We start from the raw sequence: 25352 nt of genomic DNA on the forward strand, positions 1-25352 counted from the left end.
ATGTTTATCATAATGTTTCTAAAAAATTCTTACTGTTTTGTTTTGACCTTTTGTTATTTTTCAATATCCATTATTATTATTTAAAATAATTATCCATATTTCCAAACTGCATTCTATTTTGTAAATAAGTGTTAATTTATTTTTTGTTAAGAGCCTTATTATTACAGATTTAGTTATTGCTTAATTTTATTCCTCTAATTATGAATTTTCACATTTAATTATTTTTTTAAAGAAAGACAATTCCCAGGTTACCAAATACCTAGCAATATATTTATTTGAAGTATAAATAAATATTGTTAAAATGTATTATGTGTTATTTATTTATATATTGTTATGTTAGTATAACTAAACTATGGTGTATTAATGTGGTCAATTTTATTGAATATAATATGTGCACCTTTCTAAATGATGTTCCTTATTTCTATGTTGTTTAAACCTTAATTGTACCCCGTATAGTCCAGTCAGTGGGGGATAAAAAAGGGCTCCACCTTGCAAAAGGTTAGGTAGTAGCGATTTTCACATATGTTGTTAAGATTGGGACTCTAAAGAAAAAAAAAAGTTTTCGACCTTGGGGGGGTCGAGCTCGACCCGCCATCTTGGATTGAAGGTGCCAAAATTTGTTTTTTTCAAAATATTATTAAGTGGTTGATTTTACAACCAAATTGTTGAAAGCAAACTTAAAGACAACTAAATTACCTACATTTTTTGTAGAAAGTTTTTTTTGTAAGTCTAATAAGTAACGAGTTACAGCGGTTGAAAGAAGAAAATTTTGACAAAAAATTGTAAAACTCCAGTTTTCTTGATAAATTTTGTAGGAACATATTACACAATATCATTTTAACGTATTTCTACGTTACAATATACTTATATAGCATCATCCGTGTGCTCGATGACGTTGATTTGTTATAGTGGGATCCTAGTCTACAGCTGACTTGGCAACACTGATTGAGTCCTGGTTACAGGACGTTGCCTGGATGCCGTTGCTCGGTCACTCAGTTCATCATATGACGCTGTTTTCATTATTGGCGAAGACGTTGATCTCCTAGTTCTGCTGACAGCATTAGCACCACCCAAAAGTAGTATATATCTTCGCAAACCCGGGAGAGGCAAAACATTTGAAAGACTGTATTCCGCGAATAGTGTGAAATACAAAGAGGCGGCTGAGAATATTCTGTTTCTTCATGCCTTTAGCGGCTGCGATACAACATCGTCCTTCTTCAACCAAGGAAAAACAAAATTTTGTTCGCTTGTGCAAAACGACACAAGACTCAATGCCATGATAGTAATCTTCAAACAACATGATGCAACACCAGAAGACATAGCAGTTGCAGGAACACGCTTTCTTGTTGCTTTGTACGGGGGTGACATGGATAAGGAAACCTTGGAAGAAGTCCGCTACAAACGTTTCGCAAAGTCGACAACAAAAAGCAAATTCGATCTTGCCTCTTTGCCACCAACGAACGACGCTGCACGGTACCATGCATTTAGAACGTACCATCAAGTCCAAAAATGGTATGGAATCCAAAAAAATCCAGAAAACTGGGGCTGGAAACGTGACACCAACGGGCTTGTTCCAGTAAGAATGACAAAGAAACCAGCACCCGAGACTTTATTAAAATTTATTTCATGCAATTGTAAAAAAGGATGCGGCGTTGCATGTAGCTGCAGGAAAGCTGGATTGAAGTGTTCTATTGTATGTGGGTGCTGTAATGGTCAAACATGCCGAAATTCGCCAGAGGTTCACATCGATGTCGATGACGAAGAAGAAGAGATTTTGTCAATGGAAGCCCAGAATCTCAGTATCACAGGCAATGAGTTAGATGATGACATTGATGACGAAGACTGTTATTAAGTAACATAATTTATAGTAACATAATTCATTCAAATGTAACATAATTTCGAAATCTACCATCGCTGGTATATCTTTGGAGTAGACCTACTGGGGATACCACAATAAAAAAAAATGCGAAAAAATCACCAAGTTGGGAATTTCATCATTTTTTAGAAAAATATTCACATTTCCGCCACTGTAACTCGTTACCTATTAGACTAACAAAAAAAAACTCTAATCAAAAAATGTAGGTAATTTAGTTGTCTTTAAGTTTGCCTTCAACAATGTGGTTGTAAAAACGACCACTTCACAATTATTATGAAAAAAACAAATTTTGGCACCTTCAATCCAAGATGGCGGGTCGAGCTCGACCCTCCCAAGGTCGAAAACTTTTTTTTTTCCTTAGAGTCCCAATCTTAACAACATATATCAAAATCGCTACTACCTAACCTTTTGCAAGGTAAAACTCCCCACTGACTGGACTAGTAGCCCTTGGGATGCTTTTGTAGATTTGAAGGAATTAAGGAAATTGAAAGTAGTAACTTTGCAACTCCCACTTTAGAGGTTTAAAACCAAATAAATATATCTTTTAAATATAAAATGGTAGTTAAATATTTTTTGCATATAAATGTATTCTTCACAATACGGGCATTTGCCCAGTATGATATTTTTAATAAAAAAATAAATTCTTTTGCGGAACAACTTCCAAAAACGCATGTCCCGGTGAGAGAACCTGGGTTCAATTCCTAGTTGTTTTTTCTGTGTCTTGTTCTGTTTCATGTTTAATTTAGATTTATTAGTACTATTTTCTTCTTCAATAAAATATATTTCTATCTACCGCACAAGAGTCTCAATTCCGGGATCTATGGCCTCCCCAACACGGGTATTTGAGGCTATATAGGTATATAAAGGTTTTTCTGGCCAAAAACAGTATTATGTTGTGACCTTAGTTTTCTTCTAACTTCCTTCTCATCAAACTGTTTGGTAACATAGAGCCAGAAAAAATTGGTTTTAAAGTCGAAACCCAAGTCTCAAATTAGCGCCATAAAAATATGATTTTTCCAGAAATGCAACTTTTTTCAGATTTTAAGAGTGATTTCGGTTTGAACCATTATTCTGATAGGTATTCCGAAATTTCAGCCATTTGGTACCATAGAGCCTGACAAAATGGCATTTGAATTCAGTCTCCCATAATTTCGCCCATAAGAATGATGATTTTCTCAGAAATGCTACTTTATGCATATTTTATAACTTATATCGCTCAAAGTGTCTCACTTTTCGCTGCTGATTTCCAGATATTTATAATTTTTTTTTCTTCTGTCATTTTCCCTACTATTGTTGTAGTTGTTTAAGAATGGAATGGAGGGAAATTTACTCCCTCTTTCCCAATAAAAGTTGACTCGCCTTCGACTTCACAGTCCCCACCAGCACTTTCTCAACTTCCTCCAACAAAACTTTTATTCTCCTCATTCCCGTGGCCCGTTCATAGTACACACCCAAAAAACTGAGCAAGGAAAAAACATCCACCCTCTTGAATTTGATAAATTCCTATCAAACAGCAAGAATCTTTCGATCAAGCCTGAAGGTGTAAAAGCCGAGGGTCTCTTCTTAATCTCCGCGAATTCCTCTCAGGGTCAGCTGCCAACAGTTTCATCAAAAACATTCTCATTTCATCTAATTCAAAGTTCAAGGCATTTATCCCTACTTTCAATGTCACTCGCATGGGCCTGGTCAGAGGTATCTCGACCGATCTGTCCATCGCAGAAATTCTGTCTTCACTTTCAACCCCCCAACACATTGGCAATCCCATAAAAGCCAGGAGGCTAAATTACAAAGACTCCTCTGAGGGTACAATTTCCTGGGAGCCCTCCCAACCTGTCGTTATCACCTTTGAAGGTCAATCTCTTTCCGTGGTACATTATTTAACAATGTCCGAAAATATATTTTTAAGACTTGATTATAAAACATCACATTCCAAATTACTGTAACTATACGGAATTGGAACTTGCAACAACTCGGTACAAGCCTTTAATCACGAATTAAGAATTGTCAATAATTCGCAATGTAACGTGTGTTTAAATTTTGCCACCAATGATAGTAGATACGAAATTCTTCATCATATTCAAACTATATTTCGTAACTAATCGGAACTCACAAAACACTCCTTAAAGTTAAATGTATCCGTTTATCGGAAGGCCTCACGAACCCTCCTCTTTACTATCTTCTTTCCCTCTCCAATACCCTTACAACTTACCCTATTTGGAGATGCAGTTGGGACTCTTGTGCAGTAATTACATATAAGGGCAGGAACCAATGTATGAAATAGAAAATAGAGTTTGAACATCACAGCAGGTTCCAGTTTATTCTCTTTCAGAATCACGTAATACGTAGTCAAATAACTTGACAACGCAATATTTTAAAAGTGACGGCTGCGCAACTCTTTTCACATAAAACTTATTTTTTGATATGAGACCGATATACTTTTTTTTATTCAAAGGTTATACTTATTATTGGTATTTCCATAACAACATTAGCCAGGGAGAAATGTGCACTTTCCTTGTAATCTCGTCGAACTTTTATTGCCTTTTAATGGGAACAGTTTCAGGTAAGCTAAGAATACAATACGATTCCCTTTACTGGAGATAATTCCGACAACATAACTATTATTATCTAAAATGAAAGTTAATTTAGCTACTAACTACCAGAATTAACACCATTAAAATGTAATTAAGTAATATTTAGAAGGGACGAGATAAGTAAAAATAACGGCATTAGTCCTGCAAATATCTTTATCATCACTTTATACTTTGTTCTTTTAACTACATCCTGGCGTATGTTGTGCCGTATGATAAACAAATAATTACTTCTGTATATAGGATCACATTCATCAGGGCTGGAAAACACTGAAACTAATAACCCTAGTGAGGAGGACTGTGAAAAAAATACAAAAAATATACTTATATTATACTTTAAACCTACATAATGTACAAATTTTGCTATTGATATTAATAAAAAAATAAAAAAAATAAATAAAAAAATATGATATTGAATGAATCGTGTATTTCGTCAAAACAATGTTTAGACATTATAATATTACTGATGTAAAGTATAAAAGTTTTCTTGCAATTAGTCATTCATTGCTTTCTTGGGTTTTAACTAATTTTATGCTGGGCGGTACTACAGTACAAGGTTTTGATCAGAATTCATCTTCCTAATCGTAATTCGTCCCTCGGTATATAAGACAGATTTCGAATAATGTAAATCCAATAAGAAAAGTGTCATTAGAATGTATTATGGGCAATACAAGAATGCTACTTTCAGCAGGTATATTTAACTAAGGGTATGAGAGCTTAGATAGGTACGTTTTTAGTTTCGACCTGACTTCTGTTGAACTTGTTGTGGATCTTAGTTCCGGTGGGAGTTTATTCCAAGCCTTCGGCCCAGATACTCCGAAAGCGCGATCACCAAACTTAGTATTTGGCTTGCGCTTAGGTTCCATTAGTCTGCCTGTAACTGATGATGTTGACTGCCTCAGACCGGTGTTTTCCGGGACGCATAGTTCAGATATGTAGGGTGAGGCCATCTCATTGATGGATTTAAACACCATCCAGCACAATTTGTACTGGATTCTTTCAGGGCACGTGAGCCAGTGAAGGTTTTGAAGGTGTTCGAATATTTGGAGTCCCCGGTTATGAGCCGTGCTGCTGCATTAAACACTGATTGAAGTTTGTCAATTTGATATTTTGGAAGGTTGGCATAAATGCCGTTGCAGTAATCGAGACGTAAGAGTTGATAAGTAGTATTGTTGCCTATGCAGGAAGGTTTCTTCGGAAAGACTTGAGTTGTCTTAGTTGATAAAAACCGGTGCTTACAGTCCTATTTATTTGACTTTACGAAAAGTCCATATCTAAAATGCCCGAGAAGTTTGACTGTTATTTTTGGGATGACATTAAAATAATGTCTATCTATATCTTAAAAAGGAAAAATCAGCAATGGTATATGATGCGGATGTTAAGTGTTTCAAAATGAGAAGATTGTACTGTAAATGGATTAATAACCTATCGTACAGTGCAAAAAATTATTTTAATTTAGTAATATACACGAAGAAATTTTCGTGCGCGGACAAAAATAAATACGAATTTCGAATAAAAAAACTATTTTGTATGAAATTTTTTTCTGGGTTTATTTTTTTGGTGAAAATTTCGAATTACGCGTCCCTGTGTTGGCTCTCTCATTTGGTTGATGCACCAGAATTGTGTGATTTGATTGCGTGTACTGACCTTACTTGACCCTTATACTGACAGGGTTGTAGGATCTGCTCATGAAGGTTTCGCGAACAATGACTAAGTTTGCACCGCCGACCTTACCAGACCAGTTCTCTGCAACCTGTCTCTCTCAGCTGGCATTGTCCACTGAGAATATCAGTAAAACAGACACAGTGCATTGAACTCGTTAAAATGCGTCAAAGTCAAAAGTAAAAGATATATTATAATTGCTAATCAATTGCGCGTGTGGAAAAGTATATAACTTACAATACCGTAGTCCAACTGGCTTAGGGCAGTTGGAACCCTTGCGCAATAAATAAAAGCTTTTAAATTGTCCACAATGAAATAACGTCTCAGCTAGCAGTGACCACCGTGGATAGCAGTCAAACAGACCCAGCATATCGTCACCTTAAAGCAATAGTGGGATATCTTCGAAAAATACACTTTTGAGATAAGTATGCAGTTCGATGTAAAATTTTGAGTTCTACATGATGCATTACTGGGATATTTTGTAAAAAAAAAATTGCCAGTGTTACAAGTAAAATCTCAGTATTGAAATGTTCGGTCACTCAGAGCAACACTGAGATATTGATGTTGTCCCACTGTTGCTTTCAAAAGGTCGTTTAAAATACTGAAATAAATTTATTGTCTCATTGTAGCTCTATAGTTTTCAACATGTTGGGTGATCTTGGAAGAGAAACATAAATAAACTGAAGGTGAATACTGGTCAGGAGTATGTAGCAAAGTCAGGAAAAATACGCAGAGCAAAACAAATTAAGCCTGTACTGTGTACTAATTGTAAATACAAATGTTCTGAATCTGTTTTGGAAGTTGATCGATTAAAATATTTTAATATTTATGATTCCATGAATCCTAGCTAATAGTGGTTATTATTTTGAGAGAGATGGACATAACATACGTATGTGAAAGATTTTTTTATGGCAACCTTAGATATAAGCAATAATACCATAAGCACTGCATTAAAAAAGAAAACAGACAGCTTCCTGCAAAAGGATGATTTAGTTGATGGTGTTACGAACACATCAACAGCTTTAGTAGAGTGGAATCGCACTATTATCGTGCAGGATCATCTCGGATCTCCAAATATCCAAAAGATGTACAATTTGTACAAATAGAAGTGTGTCTCGGTAGGTAATCTCTATGTTACACACTCTACATACAATTCAATACCAAATTCAATATATTTTTAACCAAAAAAGAACCTTTGTGGATTTTGTGTATAATACAACTATAGTACTGCAAATGAGATATTAGAAAAAATAATAATATTCTGAACACATTCAGAATGTAAAGCTATCTCGACAAGAAAAAGATAAAAACATTACCAAAACCACTGATGATACTGTAGTTGCCATTTATGACTTTCAAGCTGTTATGCCGTTGCCAAATGGCAATATATCTATTTTTTTATAAGAGCAAGTTAAACGTTATAACTTCTGTATTTACAATACCAAACACGACAGGGCCATTGTTACATGCGGCATGAGGGTGTAGCTAAAAGATGCGCAATTGAAATATCTACCTGCGTGTACACATTTTTAAAAGACCTTTGCCAAGGGAAACGGGAAGTGATCTTTTATTCTGATAACTGTGTGGCACAGAATAAAAACAATTTTATTTATTTTCTATGTACATGCATGCACTATGAACACTTGATATTCAAATCATTACCCATATATACCTAATTGTTGGGCACTCAGAGAACAAAGGAGACTCCATTCATTATTGCATCGACAGAGAAAAGGTCAGGGTTTTAAAAAAAGGCCTAATATTTATTCCAACGGAGTTAGCGATGATCATAAAGTGTTCCAAGAAGAATGAACCTCGTTATAAGTTATAAGTTAACAGAAATGGAAACAACGGACTTCATTGACTGGAAGAAGGTATGTGAGAAGACTGGAAAAAACTTCTCAATAAACATGGACAAAAATAAATGTATTTGGAATAAAGTTAAGATTTTACAGATCACTAAAGACGAATCGTTAGTTATCAAATACAAAAGCACCTACACCGAGGATCCATTTAATCAGAGCATTAATGTGAGAGAGCGACTAAAGAATGTTCGGAATGAGAATAGTATAATTCTAGGACCAGCTTATACAGTTCCACCTACAATTCCACCGAATAAAAATCGTGATTTCTTATTTGTTTGCCAAAGTGGTGTTATACCAAAAAAAACCTCATAATTTGTTTTGAATTAATTAATACTGCTAATACAGACTGCGATGTACAAGAAGAAAATAACGATGAAGGTTCATTGTAGGTTTCCAGGGAATCAACACATATTTGTTTTATTTTTTTGTTCTTAAAGTTTTCTGTAAAAAAAATTACATACTTTTTATTCTAAAGGTTTTCTGTTATTTTTGATACATACCTACTTTTTATTCTTGGTTTTCTGTTAATTTTGTTACATACTTTTATCCTTAAAGTTTTTCTGTTATTTTTGTTACATACATTATAAAAAGCTTCTCATAAATAAATTTATAAGCACAAATATATATTTTTTTCATTTTTATTCCACCTTACTATCGTCAATTGTCGTATTGACAAACTATAGGAGTGAGTGGGAGTGTACTGTTGAAAATGTATTTATGATTATAAACATCATGGAAAAACATGCAGAAATAAGAATTATTAATTATTTTGAGCAATTATTAATTATTTAAAGCAATTATTAGCCTGAAACAGTCGTACACATTGAAAAAATCTCCCGAGGAATAATTATTAATTCAATTATACATCTAAACTCGTAATATTATTATTATGCTACACTGAGATAATTTGAGATGATTACCAAACACTCCACGCAACAGTGAGATATTTACAGATTTACCTATACTTTGTCAAAATTAGTATGAAAAAATTAATTATTTTTCTATTATTACAATTTTGTGTTGATGTTAAATAATTTACCTCTCTTATACTATATAATTAATCTGCAAGATTAGTTAATTTGATGCTGCTAGAGCTCACGCAAACCTAAAAGTCCTATTATCTCAGAACAGCATTTTTCAAGATATCCCACTATTGCTTTAAGGTGACGATATTCAGTTGTGCAATAATTTGTTTCGCGAATAGGTACCTAATTTCTACGATATACGGTCTGTTTGTGGAAGCGTCATTGCATTTACATCACACTACATCTGAAGTCTGATTTGATTGGGTGATCTGACCTTACTTGACCCTTTTACTGACAGGGTTGTAGGTTCTGCTCGTGGAGGTTTCGCGAACAGTTCTCAAAGCGCATACGGTCAGCGTTACTCAGATTTACTAACAAATACTTTGAAAATATTTTACTTTGTTCGCCAACAGCCACCGTGGATTCGTTCACAAATTCTCCATACCTGAGGCTTTACTATACATACACCCAGTCTTGATCACGGTGGGGTTGTTGAGATTCCAAAGTGCACTGAAGAGCATTGATTTTATCTAAACGTTTCTAGCCTCCCAATTCACTGAGCTTGGGGTGTTTCAAAAGCATCGCCACAAATAGATACACAGGTTCGCCAACATGCTACTTCAACAAAAAATGTTCATTTGTCCATTTCTCCTGAAAAGAGCGACACTCGACCTAAACTTAGCTACTAATAGGATTTTAATAATACTATCCACTGTATGATATTATGTACTTCCGCAAAGGCAGGTCATCCAGTACTCTATACAGAGTGTCCTATCCTGGAGCTGTCAGCCTGTACCGAACTTTCGCCGGAGACCCTGACAGACAAATTTCTGGTACCAGCATTTTCCAGATCCGTCGTTAGAATTTTTTTGACGTGATAGGGAGCGCTGCCTGCACGGAAACCTTCCTTTTATTGGGTTCAGAATGATGTAGTGTCCCTACATATAATTGTTTATCTTATTTATTTATCACCACTTGATTAATGCGATTTTCAATTTTTTTTCGTAAAGGTTTTCTGGCAGATGGAGTACGATGACTCTCACTTCGATAGCGTTACGTGGTTCGAAGTGATAAAACAACAATTTTGTTGAATTTGATGTAATACTTTCTCCTTTGAATCATCTTAGCGCTGCCGTTTTCAATCAAACAATCACTTTTACAAAAAGGTTTTTAAGGTTACGTAATAATATTGTAAATTGCCTAGTAAAAACAGAATAATAGCAATACTCTTCTATCACCTTTGTAAAGCTTTAATATATTGTAATAAACTTGTTCAGAAATTGTATTGCTAAGTTATTGCATCTCCATAAACCAATATTTGAAGAAATTGTAATACTTAGCTATTGTATCTCAATAAACCAATATTTAAAGATAAATTATTTTAAAAATTTGAATTCCTTTGGTAAATTTGAATGTTAGATACGCCATACATTTTCAGGTTTTGAACAAATTGTGATTAGCAAAAATGCACAACTGGTTTTGCTTGTCAGCTGATCACAATGGCACTGATTGGCTATTTGATGACAATGTTACATTTGACTTTCAGCAAAACACCCCAACATAAATTTATTAATTTAATGTCCATTTCTTAGTAATAATATTAAATTATGGCAGGTCGGAGGGAAGGCTTTCTAAGATACCCGCCCTAAATTGTGGCGGCTCAGACGGGATAGGTTAACTGAGTTAAAAATATATAACTTTCCAATGTTTTATAACACAAAACTACGAAAAGTCCTATCAAAATTGTGGAACATGTCAAAATGCAATGTACAAACTTTGGCAAAAATGTCTACATACAAAAAATCACAGCTTCTGGTAAAAATGTAAATAACATTGTGTGGCCAATGTAGCCTTTAATGTACACAGTTGTAATAATAAATAATCTCTACCTTGATTTATTCCTTCCCTACTTTATTTTCACCTATTCTTCTGGTGCACTCTCCTATCGGAGGTTGGCTATTATCAGGACAACCTTCCGTCAGGACAACATTTACCAATATTGAGAGGGCTATAACTGACATCACTTGAAGAAATTGTCAAAACTCATGTACTGATTAACATGCTTTTGGTGGTCGAAAGAGGAACTAACTTCAAAGTATTTACCTATGTATGATGTCCTTTTACATTTATGATTTTACTATGATATTGGGATGGTGGAATAATAGTCAAGCGACTGTAATTAACACAGTGCACTATCCTAAATGTCAGGTGATGACTAAGAGAGACTGTGAGAAACCGCGCAAAATTGACCTTTCAACTCCTAGACAATTAAAGTTACTTCGTTTTCGATATTTCAAGTTTGATCAATTTCACTTGATGTAAGTAAGGAAAAATTGATCTTACTTTCAGCACACCACACTTCAATCGGTTCATCTCTTCAGTGGCGATGATGAACCCTAGCAAAATGTTTGCAACCTCTTGATATCTCATCTGGAAAGGGGTTTCCAACATAAAAAGTGTAATGAACATTATGTCTAAATGTATGAAAGAGATCGCATGATTAGGCCGACATATAAAAGGGTATGTCTGCTTTGTTACTGGGTCTTTTTACCACTAACCTTCCTTCAAGTAACTTGCACAACAGTGCAACAATAAACAGCAGGTGGCTCTACCAGACAATGGTTTTTCTTCTCCATAATATGGTAGAGGAGAGTTGGTGGAGGTCAAAGTGGGATACTGAAGTTTTGGTAGAGGAGAGTTGGTGGAGGTCAAAGTGGGATACTGAAGTTTTGGTAGAGGAGAGTTGGTGGAGGTCAAAGTGGGATACTGAAGTTTTGGTAGAGGAGAGTTGGTGGAGGTCAAAGTGGGATACTGAAGTTTTGGTAGAGGAGAGTTGGTGGAGGTCAAAGTGGGATACTGAAGTTTAGCAGCCAGCCGACTGCATCGGAAGTCACTTGGTTCGGTACAGATGCGCCACGGAGAAACTGGTGAAGGCTTCCACAGTGTGTTTTGTTGTTTGAATATGTCACGTATGCCACTGTGACTGCGCTGGATGCGGTTTAGTGAGGTCCACGTCTTCCGAGGGAGACTTTAGTTTTCTGGCAGTTCCATTCATCCTAAAGTTAAATAGTAGTTTCCTATATATAATTAAACATACTAATTTCAGTTGTGAATCTGTCATTCTGCGAGTGATTGTAACTCTGGTTCAATGAACTCAGATTTGTTTTGAATTTTAGCCGGCTGTCTCACAGTCCGCCGGTAAGGAATCGATGTAAACCCCGTGCAGAAAAGTAAACTTCACTAAAGTAAGGTGACGGTTTGCAGAGCAGCCATTGTGATACTTTTCAGCTTTATGGTTTATGTCGATATTCCTTACCCTTTCCTTATACCCTTACCAACCCATGGTACAACAGGCTGTGTCATTTTCAAAATTGGAACTGATGTGTCAAGAATTCTGCTTGCTTAGTACAGGGTTTTCCAATAAGAGGTGTTATTTTGAATAGCCCGCTATTTCTCTGGATGTTACTTTTAAAGCTGTCATTTTTCGACATTTGACAAGTAGAAACAACGCCATTAATAAAAATGTAACGATACACGCTTCAACAACGCATTTAAATTATTAAAATTCACTTGATTGAATCAAATGCAAATCATCTTTGAGTGATGAGGCCCATTTCCACCTCGGTGGCTTCGTCAACAAGCAAAATTGTCGCATCTGGGGCTCGGAAAACCCAAGAGTTATTGTTGAAAAGTATCTCTATCCTCAACGTGTGACTGTTTGGTGCGGTTTATGGTCCGGCGAAGTCATTGTACCTTACTTTTTCGAAAATGAGGCTGGAGCAACAGTTACGGTGAAGGGATTGCGCTATCGAGAGATGATTAATGATTTTTTATGGCCGGAATTGGATGGTATTGATCTGGACAACGTTTACTTTCAACAAGACAGCGCTACGTGCCACACAAGCAACGAAACCATTGATCTTTTACGATTGAATATCAAAATAACACCTCTTATTGGAAAACCCTGTACATATTTAATAAGCTGGGTACAAAAGCGAATAGAAAAATAAAACAAAGAAAATTATATCTAGTCATTTAATAGTAAAAATTGTATATACAAATTTTTGTGTCTTCCGTTCTGTGTCTATTAACTATGACATGTAACGTATGGTGTGCAGTAATTCATACAAAACTAAAACAATCAATTTATTCTACGTCAAACTGGTACAAGTAGGTACATATAATGTCAAGTGACGGGATGTAAATAGCCAGGTAACTTCAAACCTTCATCTACCCCATCTCAGTACCTTCAGCCCCTAAACATACCCAAATTGGGAGATGCCATAGTCCTTCGGATAGTCTGGACACCTGTGCGGTAATCACATGAAAAATATTTAATACGGGGGTCTGGGGGTAAAGTGCACTAACTTCGGGAGGGGATTCTACATGATAGTCCAAGTAAAAAATTTGAATAATTTTTTTAGAAATTTCAACTTTTTAAGGTACTTTAAGGTACAGGTACAAAAGTTGAATTGTTCGTATGGAGAAAATAAAAAATTTGTATGGAGAAAATAATATTTTTGTATGGAGAAAATAATATTTTTGTATGGAGAAAATATTATTTTTGTATGGAGAAAATAATATTTTTGTTTGGAGAAAATAATATTTTTGTATGGAGAAAATAATATTTTTGTATTGAATAACAATATTTTTGTATGGAGAAAATAATATTTTTGTATGGATAAAATAATATTTTTTTATGGAGAAAATAATATTTTTGTATGGGAAAAAGCAACAGAATTTCTAAAAAAAGTTATTTATTATATTTTACTTATACCTGTCACGTAGAATCACCTCCCGAAGTTAGTGCACTTTACCCCCATTACATATTAATTTGATGAAATGAATATTCTAGTAATAAGTCGAACTGGATTCCCCCTCGGAAGGTTTGAGGGTTCTTTATGTTAATTTTAATTTGCAAGACCAAATTGTCATCAAAGTTCAGGCATATATTTTTTTTTCCTAAAATAATATTTACCTAATCTAATTTCACATTTACTCCAAAACCAGATTTTTTTGTTTTTAAAGTTCATAATAATTATAGGTTGGGGTGTTTTAAAATTCAAATGAATGTAACATTAAATTCATTTGTCATCAAATGGCAAATCAGAGCCATTTTGTTTTTTTTTTTTACATTTGAATGGTCCCTCAAACGCAGTATCTAATTCCGTTTCTGCTTTGGACTTTACCTTTCACATGTGCGTCATATATTCTCCTGCCGAAACCATCTAAGTGTTCCTTTCTTAATCCTACTCATTACGCTTACATCAGTCTTGCATTCTTTACGGTTTTCTCACACGATCATACATCAGTTTTACCACACTTGCGCCTCAGGGATCTTATTTCTACAGCATTCAGTCTATTTTCATCCTTCCTCTGCCAGTTCCATGCCTCACTGCCTTACTTCAGGGTAGGTGCCAGCACTCCTTTTTGCTGTTCACAATTTGTTCAAAAACTGAAATGGACCTAGAATTGACGTTTAAAGGGGGACCATTCGAATGTCAAAAAACCTTAGGATGAGTTGCTTCACAGAAATACAAATGTAACATTGTCGTCAAATGGCCATTTTGATTTCACTATGATGTTGTTAAGCTTGTCAGCTTAGTACAATTTGATAGAAAGCTGAAACGCACCTAGAATCGGCGATTAATGGGGAACTTGATGACTTTGTCACATGTGAATTCCTGCGAAACAATTGACGCTAATGGCGCTGATTTGAAATTTGAATTTTTGTGGAACACTCCTACCTATATTTATATTGTATTTTCGAAAATATATACTTATATATAGAAGAGTGTTTGTGGTAGACAATGGGCGGGTGATGTGGATTTGATTTGTATACAAATCTACAGTTTTATTCCGAGATTAATGAAATTTTGCACACTTAACCGTCAAAACAAAAAGGTCACTTTCTACATTAAATGTCAATTTCACCTAGTTTTATTCAAATAAACATTAAATACAAACTTATTGGTTTTTGCAAACGACCGTGGAAGGTAATATTACGTACTTAACAAAATTGTTTACATTTTCAAATTAAATGACAACTTATAAATATTATATAAATTTGATTGGTATAATTATTATATACAAATATATAGAAATGCTTAAAACTAAGAAGTTATATATTTAATACAAATAATATTTTCACCTCGTATTTCAAATAAAAATACATAATAATTAATTTAATTTATGTAAAGGGTGAAATACAATAATACAATTTTTATAAAAAAACAAACAAAAAAGACTTTTATTTAGGTTTTAAAAATCCCTCGAAAAATATTTCAATTGGTTTGGGTTGTTTAAAACTCTCGTCACATTTGATGACTATCATATCAACAATCAGCGCCATTTTGAATTTTCTACATTTAGATAGTCCCCGTTAGACGCCAATTCTCTATTTAGTTTCAGATATTTACGAAATCGCGATCAACTATCAAACGTAAGTCATGTTGTTATGCTTGCCGAATTTGAACAATGGCTGGAATGAGCCAAGGATCGACGTTTAACGGGTACCATTCAAATTTTAAAAATACTTCATGGTGGCAAAATCAACTTTTGGTGGCAATCACATCTTTACATGGTGGGTAGGGCAAAATTACTATCGTTAGCTTCTAATTCATGAAAAACTAAATTAATTAACTTCTCAAGTGCCAAAAGTACCTACCGGATATGAAAAATGTATATATGTTAAGCACCAACAAATTACAATTGGTAATATGACATTAATACATTCCGTTTGTGTGGTTTTTCTAATCTCGGTACATTACCGCGGTTTTAGGTTACGGGACCAAAGGTGCTCAAAAGGTTGATAGCCTATATTTTATAATTTAAAACAAATAAATAAAATAGCTCGCATAAACGTATTCAGTTTGGTTGGGTGTTTTAGTTTTCTATGAAAAATGCCAGGCAGCCATTCCTCTTAAAAAATGTAACGTCTTTTTTTATTATGATCTTTTACATTATGTTTTTACCACGGTATTTGGATGGAGGAACATTAGTCAACAGACTAATAAATGAACGCAATGTATTATTAACAGGTGGTAATGAAGAGACACTGGACAACCTATCTCTTATATATCTATTTTTTTGTCTCTCTCACAAAAGACATCAAATAAAGAATGATTATATTCGTAAAGATTCATTCTCCCGATTATCATACCTGATGAAAATAACTAACCTCAAAATTAACACAGGTTTGTGCTAACGAAATTAAAGTTACAAAAGTTTTATAATTTAATTGAATACCGCACAAGAGTACCAATTGCTCCCCACTGTTTGGAGTCAGTGGGACTACGGCATCCCCAATTGGGGTGAGGCTGAGCGTAGTGGGAATGGAAGGAGATGAAAAAGAGAAAGGTTGTGAAGTACCTAGCTATTAAAAAATCTGGTCACCAAACACCGATAAAGTCATTTCAAGCAAAGTTAGGATTCTAAATGATGGCCTTCCACCAGGGCGATATCGAGAGTATTTTCCACTCTGGTCGTTCCTAAATATTTACATCTAGAATACATTGTAATATTTGACAACAATTAAAACATACAAATGAGATATTTCTTTTCACTTTTCAAAACATTGTTTTCGAGATTATTTTTAGTTGCAGGTTTTATAATCGTCCCAATCGTATATAATAACAGATGGAGAGTGGGCCATGGAATAACAGAACATATTGATTATGATAATGATTAAGTAATGTACAGTACAAGTATGTATTCACATTATTTAAGGCAATATTCGGATCAGTAATTCCTTGGGCCCTCGTCAAACTATAAAACATCCCGTTTGTACGAACGCAATTAAGTTCCTAAACTATTATATACAGGGTGTACCAAATATTGCCACCGACAAGAAATTAGTACCGTCACGCTTGTACCACATGATACGCATCGACCCTTACTGCTCTGGGATCGGGTATTGTTTTATCTATGAATATAAATAATTATAGACAAAAATGATTATTTAAATTAATGATATAATTTTTATGTATTTGGTATTAATATAATTTATAAATAATCATTGAAAAAACAAAAATGTCCCAAAACAAACACAATACAGTGATAGCCTCTTAAGAAATTTTCCAAGGGACAGGACAACAAAAAACTTCATAAGTGGGATTCAAATTTGGCAATTTTTTTAACAAACATTTGATTTCTAGTATTGTACACATTATTACGTATTTTTAAATTTCATTTGTATTTATACATTTGTATTTTTTTCAAAAATTTTTGCAGACAACAAAGTTATACATTTTATGACTGTTGAAAAGGGGTTCATTTTAGGTACCTATGTTGTGACACTAGTTTCTGTTTATACTGTTTTTACTGTCCAACTTCTAAAACCTCTTAAATGTGATGCAAACAACAAAGTTATACACTTTATGACTGTTGAAAAGGGGTTCATTTTAGGTACCTATCACTAGTTTCTATTTATACTGTTTTTACTGTCCAACTTCTAAAACCTCTTAAATGTGATGCAGACAACAAAGTTGTACATTTTATGACTGTTGAAAAGGGGTTCATTTTAGGTACCTATCACTAGTTTCTATTTATACTGTTTTTACTGTCCAACTTCTAAAACCTCTTAAATGTGATGCAGACAACAAAGTTGTACATTTTATGACTGTTGAAAAGGGGTTCATTTTAGGTACCTATCACTATTTTCGGTTTATACTGTTTTTACTGTCCAACTTCTAAAACCTCTTAAATGTGATGCAGACAACAAAGTATATTTTATGACTGTTGAAAAGGGGTTCATTTTAGGTACCTATCACTAGTTTCGGTTTATACTTTTTTTACTGTCCAACTTCTAAAACCTCTTAAATGTGATGCAGACAACAAAGTTGTACATTTTATGACTGTTGAAAAGGGGTTCATTTTAGGTACCTATCACTATTTTCGGTTTATACTGATTTTACTGTCCGACTTCTAAAACCTCTTAAATGTGATGCAGACAACAAAGTTGTACATTGACTGTTGAAAAGGGGTTCATTTTAGGTACCTATCACTAGTTTCAGTTTATATTGTTTTTACTGTCCAACTTCTAAAACCTCTTAAATGTGATGCAGACAACAAAGTACATTTTATGACTGTTGAAAAGGGGTCCATTTTAGGTACCTATCACTAGTTTCAGTTTATACTGTTTTTACTGTCCAACTTCTAAAACCTCTTAAATGTGATGCAGACAGCAAAGTTGTACATTTTATGACTGTTGAAAAGGGGTCCACACTAGTTTCGGTTTATACTGATTTTACTGTCCAGACTTCTAAAACCTCTTAAATGTGATGCAGACAACAAAGTACATTTTATGACTGTTGAAAAGGGGTCCATTTTAGGTACCTATCACTAGTTTCAGTTTATACTGTTTTTACTGTCCAACTTCTAAAACCTCTTAAATGTGATGCAGACAGCAAAGTTGTACATTTTATGACTGTTGAAAAGGGGTCCACACTAGTTTCGGTTTATACTGATTTTACTGTCCAGACTTCTAAAACCTCTTAAATGTGATGCAGACAACAAAGTACATTTTATGACTGTTGAAAAGGGGTCCATTTTAGGTACCTATCACTAGTTTTGGTTTATACTGTTTTTACTGTCCAACTTCTAAAACCTCTTAAATGTGATGCAGACAACAAAGTTGTACATTTTATGACTGTTGAAAAGGGGTTCATTTTAGGTACCTATCACTAGTTTCAGTTTATCCTGTTTTTACTGTCCAACTTTTAAAACCTCTTATATGTGATGCAGACAACAAAGTTGTACATTTTATGACTGTTGAAAAGGGGTTCATTTTAGGTACCTATCACTAGTTTCAGTTTATACTGTTTTTACTGTCTAACTTCTAAAACCTCTTAAATGTGATGCAGACAACAAAGTACATTTTATGACTGTTGAAAAGGGGTTCATTTTAGGTACCTATCACTAGTTTCAGTTTATACTGTTTTTACTGTCCAACTTCTAAAACCCCTTAAATGTGATGCAGACAATTATAACAAAGGGACATTTTCAGGAATATTTGGCAAATGGTTTTCGTTTGTGATGGATTCGCCGCCAAAATTTTAAAACTTTTTGGAAGGCGGGAAACAGTTTTAGCTTAAACATCTTATGTGGAAAAAAATCATGTTTTTTGCAGTTTTGTATGGAATTTCAAGGGACCGAAAAACAAAACTTCTTAAGTGTGAAAACTTCTTAAGAGGGAACTTCTTAAACGAGTTTCACTGTATTTTCAAGAAATAATAATAATAATAAACTTACATTTTACTAATTGGCATTAAAAATAGCCAAAAATTATATGTCTTGAAAATTTAATCGATTTTTATGTATGTATTTTTGCATCATGTCATTTTTTCGCCAAAATAAAATAAATATTTATTTTAAAACAAAATTGAATTACTATTACCTATTATTTTTATTTAAATTTTTTGTTCTTCTAATATGTTCACTTTTATGCTCACTAAGCCCGTGTTAATAAGTTTAATTTCACCGTTCAGTGTTTTGTGGTAATACACTTAACTCGGCACTTAACACATCATTTTGTGAATTTTCAGGATTTTGCCGAGCCGCTGCTTGGCCGTCTTCATTCCCTTCTTGAATTTGACAACTGAAAAAGATATAAATATTTATTTTAAAAATATATTTATTTATTTATTCATTTTCGGAAAATCGACAGTTTATTATAGTAAAATAAAACCAATTATGGATTTCCTCCTTGTGACTTTACCTCTACTGAGACAGCATAATATGGAATAAGTTATTTAAATTTGTGAGAAAGGAATATGAATTAAAAAATTTATACAAAACAAAAATTATATAAAACGAAAAATTTACAAAACAATACATTTATAGCCATGGAGAGAGGTTGTAGATATAAATCAAATCATAATAGAGATATAAACAATAGAGACATAAACATTATTCACAAACCATCAGAGAAATATTCTTTTATGGACTTCTTGTATTTGGTAAATTCGCAACTGAAAATATCAACCTTGGATAATACGCTATTGTAATTATTGCATAGTCTGTTCAGGCAAGAATTCTGCTTAGAGTTCGTTTTGCTTTGATCAACCCTGAACAGGACACAAGAGCGTGTTGAACGCGCAGGTACATTGAATGGAATCTTGTTTAGCAACTCTGGGCATTGAATATTATTGTTAACTACTTTATACAGGAATAGTGCATCCTTATGATGCCTTCGTACACTCATATACCGACGAGACAAAATATAAAATGCTGTAAAACCGCCGAATCCACCATTATGTATTTCACCATTTTTTCCCATGCTTTTAGCTTTCAGTTACCGACATTGCCCTACCTGGTACATACTTGTTTGAGGCAATATTGAATATTACTATTTCTATATATTGTCTATGGTCAACTGGAAATGTCTATAGTCACAGATATTTAACCTGTTGAAGACCAGAGCATAAAATAGAAAAGTGGAAAATAAAGTTTTATTAGCAAAAACAATGCTGCTTTTGTGTATCGAAGCATTAAGGTCAAAATCGCATCACAAATAATTCTAACAAGGATAATATTAGAATGCTCGCATGTTCAGCGCCCTTGAGGTGTTTTTGCACAAAAACGGCGCTATACAAGTCATCCAAGTATTATTATTATTATTCTCCGGAGACCCATCGGCAGTCCACTGGTTAAGAAATGTTAACACTCAGACTACACAATACAAAACATTATCTAGAATATTCCAGGAGAGGAACATTAGTGACATCTTTCAGTATTCGATAGAAGCTAATCAACCTAGCGACTAAACATATCAGCTGATTGCGGTAAGTTCAAAATAATTCGTTTTAATTGATAAAAATCACCTACAGCTACCCAAATTCGGGAAGTTATCGCTCAAGGGCATTTAACGGTGCAACCCAAATTTGGGTAGCTATCGCTCGAGTGAATAAGATTCCCACAAAAGACATCTCTGGGTCATCGATGTCAAGTGGGAATGCTGCGTTTATTTTAGAAGTATTTCAAGAGTAGGTGTTCAAGTCTATACATATACGGATGAATGTGTTGTAACAGACCTTTGGGTGTGGTGGGAGACGGGAGAATGTGCTGTACCGGAACGGGCCTTAATGGTTTGAGAGATCTCTTCTTTCTGTAAGGTTTCTTGAGACTGGTAAGCGCCTGCAAAAAAAACCACAATTAAACATTCTAATTTCGATTGTTGTGCATGGGTAAGTTGGTAAGAAATGTGAAATTTTTCCGCGTAATGCGTAACATTATTCAATTTCAATGAACTACTTATCGATAAAATAGGTAAATACCATAGACATATGAATATTAGTAGACCGGCCCTAAGTGATTAAAAGCGTATTATCCCAGGGTGGCCACAAAAAACGGATTTCAAAATTCCCTGATAATTCCAGGTTTTCCAGGGCAGTTTCTATATTTTTCCCTGATATGTTTTATTTGGTATAAGGACATATCGTTCAAAATTTTATTTTTGAAACACGATTTTAAATAAAGGGAATTCCGTCATCTAAAGCATTTATTATTTCCTTGCACCACAATGATCTATTCAAAACAAAATACACTTATTACAAATTTATGATATTTCGCCTGAAGACAATTTGTGTACAAATGAAAAGACCAGACAAAAATAGACAAATAAACAAAAGTAAGTACAGTAGAACCCCGATAATTCGAAAAAACGCGTAATTCGAAATTTTCGCTAAAAAAATTTACGCAGAAAAATTTTTTCATACAAGAATTTTTTTAATTCGAAATTCGTTAATTCGTAATTCGAAATTTATTTTTGTCCGCGCACGAAAATTTGTTCGTGAAATTCGAAAAAATTTGATTTTTGCGAAAATAAATCATAATATTTCGTAAAACTGATCTAAAAAAAACGCCGAAAAATGTATTTCTACGTGGTTATACATCGTCCTAATTAGTATTATTATTTTGTAAATCTGAATCGATTTACACTGGAATGTTGTATTTTTTCAAATTTATTTCGAATATCCGAGTTTGAAGGGCCGAGAAAATACGTTTTACGCGGATATATGTCGTAGTTTTACGAGTTTACGCCAAATATCTGTATTTAAAGGGTCGGCCGCGACGAAACTCGGCCGCGAAATTTCGATTTACGCGTAAATGTATCGTATATTTGAATTTAAATAGCCCGCCGCGACGGAAATCGGACGCGAAATTTCAATTTACGCGGAAATATATCTTATTTTTACTAACTTTACTTCGAATATCCGAGTTAAAAAATACGGCGCGACGGAAATCGGCCGAAAAATTTCGATTCACGCCGAAATATGACATATTTTTACGAATTTACTTCAAATATCTGAACTTAAAAGGCCGGCCGCGACGAAAAACTGCCGATAAAATTCGATTTACGCGGAAATATTTCATATTTTTACGAATTTACATCAAATATCTTAATTTAAAGGGTCGGCCGCGACGGAAATCGGCCGCGCATTCTCGATTTACACGGAAATATATCGTATTTTTTTCGAATCTGAATTTAAAGAGCCGGCCACGACGGAATACGGCCGCGAATTCTCGTTTAACGAGGAAATATATCGTATTTTTACGAATTTAAATTCAGATATTTGAAATAATGGGCCGGCTGCGACGGAAAATTACCGCGAAATCTCGATTTACGCGGAAATATATCGTATTTTTACGAATATCTCAATTTAAAGGGTAGGCCCCGACCGAAATCGGAAGCGAAATCTCGATTTACGCGTGAATATATAGCATTTTTACGAATTTATTGCGAATATCTGAATTTAAAGGGCCCGCCGCTACGGTAATCGGCCGCGAAAATAAAGAAATAATAGGTATTAATACGAATTTATAGCTAAAATACCACCCGGATTTGAAGAGGCGGACGAGAAAATCGATGTTCGGCGTATATATTTTTTTTTTCATAAAAATTTGAATTACGTGGGAATTCGTTAATTCGAAATTTGATTTTTGATGTCCCGTGGATTTCAAATTAACGAGGTTCTACTGTATTGACACTTTGTAAAAATGTTGATAATGATGATCTTTAAATTTTATTACGACCGTACTGGGTGTCCGACCCTTTTGACACTTTTTTGTAACTTTGCTAGGTTTTTCTTTACAGATTTCGCACCTACATAGTATAGGGGAAAAACCAAGGCGGGTGGTTTACGACATGATTGTGTTGCAAGGGCTATTTACGAAAATAATAATAAAAAAATACCTACTTATCTAGTTTGTCTTTGTCGGCATATCTTTTGTTACATACGCCGCAAGTAAAAGTAATAAAACACAACTTTGGGACTTCACAAATCGTAAATAACGAATTTCGTTTTATTTTTGGAATTCCCTGATATTTTAAGAATATTTCAAAATTCCCTGACATTTCCCTGATAATTCCCGGTTCGGTAAAATTCCCTGATAATTCCCGGTTTTCCCGGTTTTCCAGGTCTGTGGCCACCCTGTATCCCCACTCCCCATACCGGTTCCATTGGAGCCGGCTGAGCTCGCGTATGGCCTCAAGTGAAATTTGAAAACGTGAAGTCATCATTCTTGTGCGAACTATGGTCGAGGCATCATCGGTTCATTTTACGAAATAACACGGCAAAATGTTGACTTGTGATATGAAAACTTGTAAAAATAGATGTGAAAAAGAGAATAAACCCAATTGTCGTATTACATTCCATAAGTAAGCATTATTTTACTTTATTTTAAGCTTATTCACACCGTATTATATGGATCAGTTTTAGAAACATATACTATCACATCACAATGTAGCGATTCTCAAGTGTGCTCATCGTTGTTTACTGGGGTAAGTAAATTATGAAACATTTGTAAAAGTGTCTTAACTAAATACTCTGAAACTAACTACGACTCTGCAAACAGAAGAAATTTACTTTGCCGAATTTGGACTTCGCAAATTAGTTCATAACGTGGCGAGTAATTTGCGCTCCCATGTAAAAATGTCTATTCATTCAAAAGCAGATTTTACTTTTAAGAAGTAAATGGTGATATTATAATGCGAGATGCCTATTTACTGTCAGATTGATTTATTGACGAATCACAGTCAGCTTCACTCCCTTCGTTCTTCAACAGTTGATTTTACCCCTCGCCATTATCTTCTCGTCTATTAATTCCTATGTCTGTGGTAAATACATACAAACATTATTTTATGAATTAATAATTCTTTATTCGAAATGCGAATTTATTTTGTATAAAATGTTTGACAGATGCTTAAATGAATAAATATAGTGAAGATACGATACTGAACTAGGTCCGGGGGACATTCTTTAGCGGCCTGTTCAAATACACATTCTTTGAATGGCTATTCTTTTCATTAGCGTTGCTACAGTTTTTCTTCAAATGATACAAATGTAACGTGTCTTGTATTTTTATAATGTTATTGGAAATATTTTTTTAATATGTAAATACTTTTTCCAGCTTCGTAAATCCTACAATGTGATTGTTGACGGGTCTGCGCTAGGTTATTATATTAGCAGAAACTTAAATGTGGATTTTTCACATAAATGGGTCTAGACAAATTATCAAATTATTATAGATACCCATTTGTGTCTCAGTAGGACTATATAAAAGGAATTTAAATGACAATTTAGTCTCCTTTAACGGAAGCCATCTTCCCAACAAGCTTTCCATTGACACCGGGGCTCTCAGAAGCTGGGTGTACTGTATAGGGCCTGTACAGTACACCCAGAATTTGAATTTTGAATTTGGCAGCCATCTCTGGTCCGGAGCCCCAAAATACCTAAAAAAAACCCTTGACTCTGTGCAGAAACGGGCGGTCCGTTTGATAGATTCCCCAATCTTAACAAACGGACTGCAATCTTTAGAGCACAGGCGTCGGGTAGGTATGCTGTCCTTGTTCTATCGGTATTACAATGGAAGATGCTCTGAGGAACTAGCGTCATTGATCCATTCGGCACCGGTGCGTAGTTGGGATACACGCCAAACGCGCGCCCAACATTTGTACACGGTTGACATTTGTCACATGAGAACGGGTCGCTTCTACGATTCGTTCTTAAGTTCAACAGCTCGGCTGTGGAACGAACTGCCGGCCTCTGTGTTTCCTCCCTCCTACAACATGGGACTCTTCAAGACCCATGTTCACTCCTTCCTCTCCACAAAAAGACCCTCCACACAGCATCCCCAAAGATGACATAGGCCCTGAGGGAAATTATTTTCTTCAGGGCCTCCTGTGTGGAGTTAATATAAAAAATAAAAAAAAGTTACTTTAATAGTGCACAACTGCTGACCCTGTCCAAATCACAAGTGCGCCCACTGTTGAATTAGAGAGTCCCACTTGCAGGTGCGAATGCTGTACTTGTTCCACCAGTATTTCAATGGAAGA

General features: G+C 34.5%; 1 protein-coding gene across 1 annotated transcript in view; it reads right to left on the minus strand.

Annotated features, from left to right (window-relative positions):
* Window positions 1–14678: 14678 nt before the first annotated feature.
* Window positions 14679–25352, minus strand: part of LOC149409752 (uncharacterized) — a 70055-nt gene continuing 59381 nt past the window's right edge. Inside the window, exons 19-20 of the mRNA XM_089649303.1 lie at window positions 21049–21151; window positions 14679–19613 (exon numbers count right to left, since the gene is read on the minus strand). Coding sequence (XP_089505429.1) covers window positions 19534–19613; window positions 21049–21151 — 183 coding nt within the window. The 3' untranslated portion in view covers window positions 14679–19533. The remainder of the gene's footprint in view (window positions 19614–21048; window positions 21152–25352) is intronic.

This window comes from Hesperophylax consimilis, chromosome 29 (assembly GCF_061612785.1).
Source record: "Hesperophylax consimilis isolate HC1 chromosome 29, BYU_Hcon_1.0, whole genome shotgun sequence".
NCBI classification, from domain to species: domain Eukaryota; kingdom Metazoa; phylum Arthropoda; class Insecta; order Trichoptera; family Limnephilidae; genus Hesperophylax; species Hesperophylax consimilis.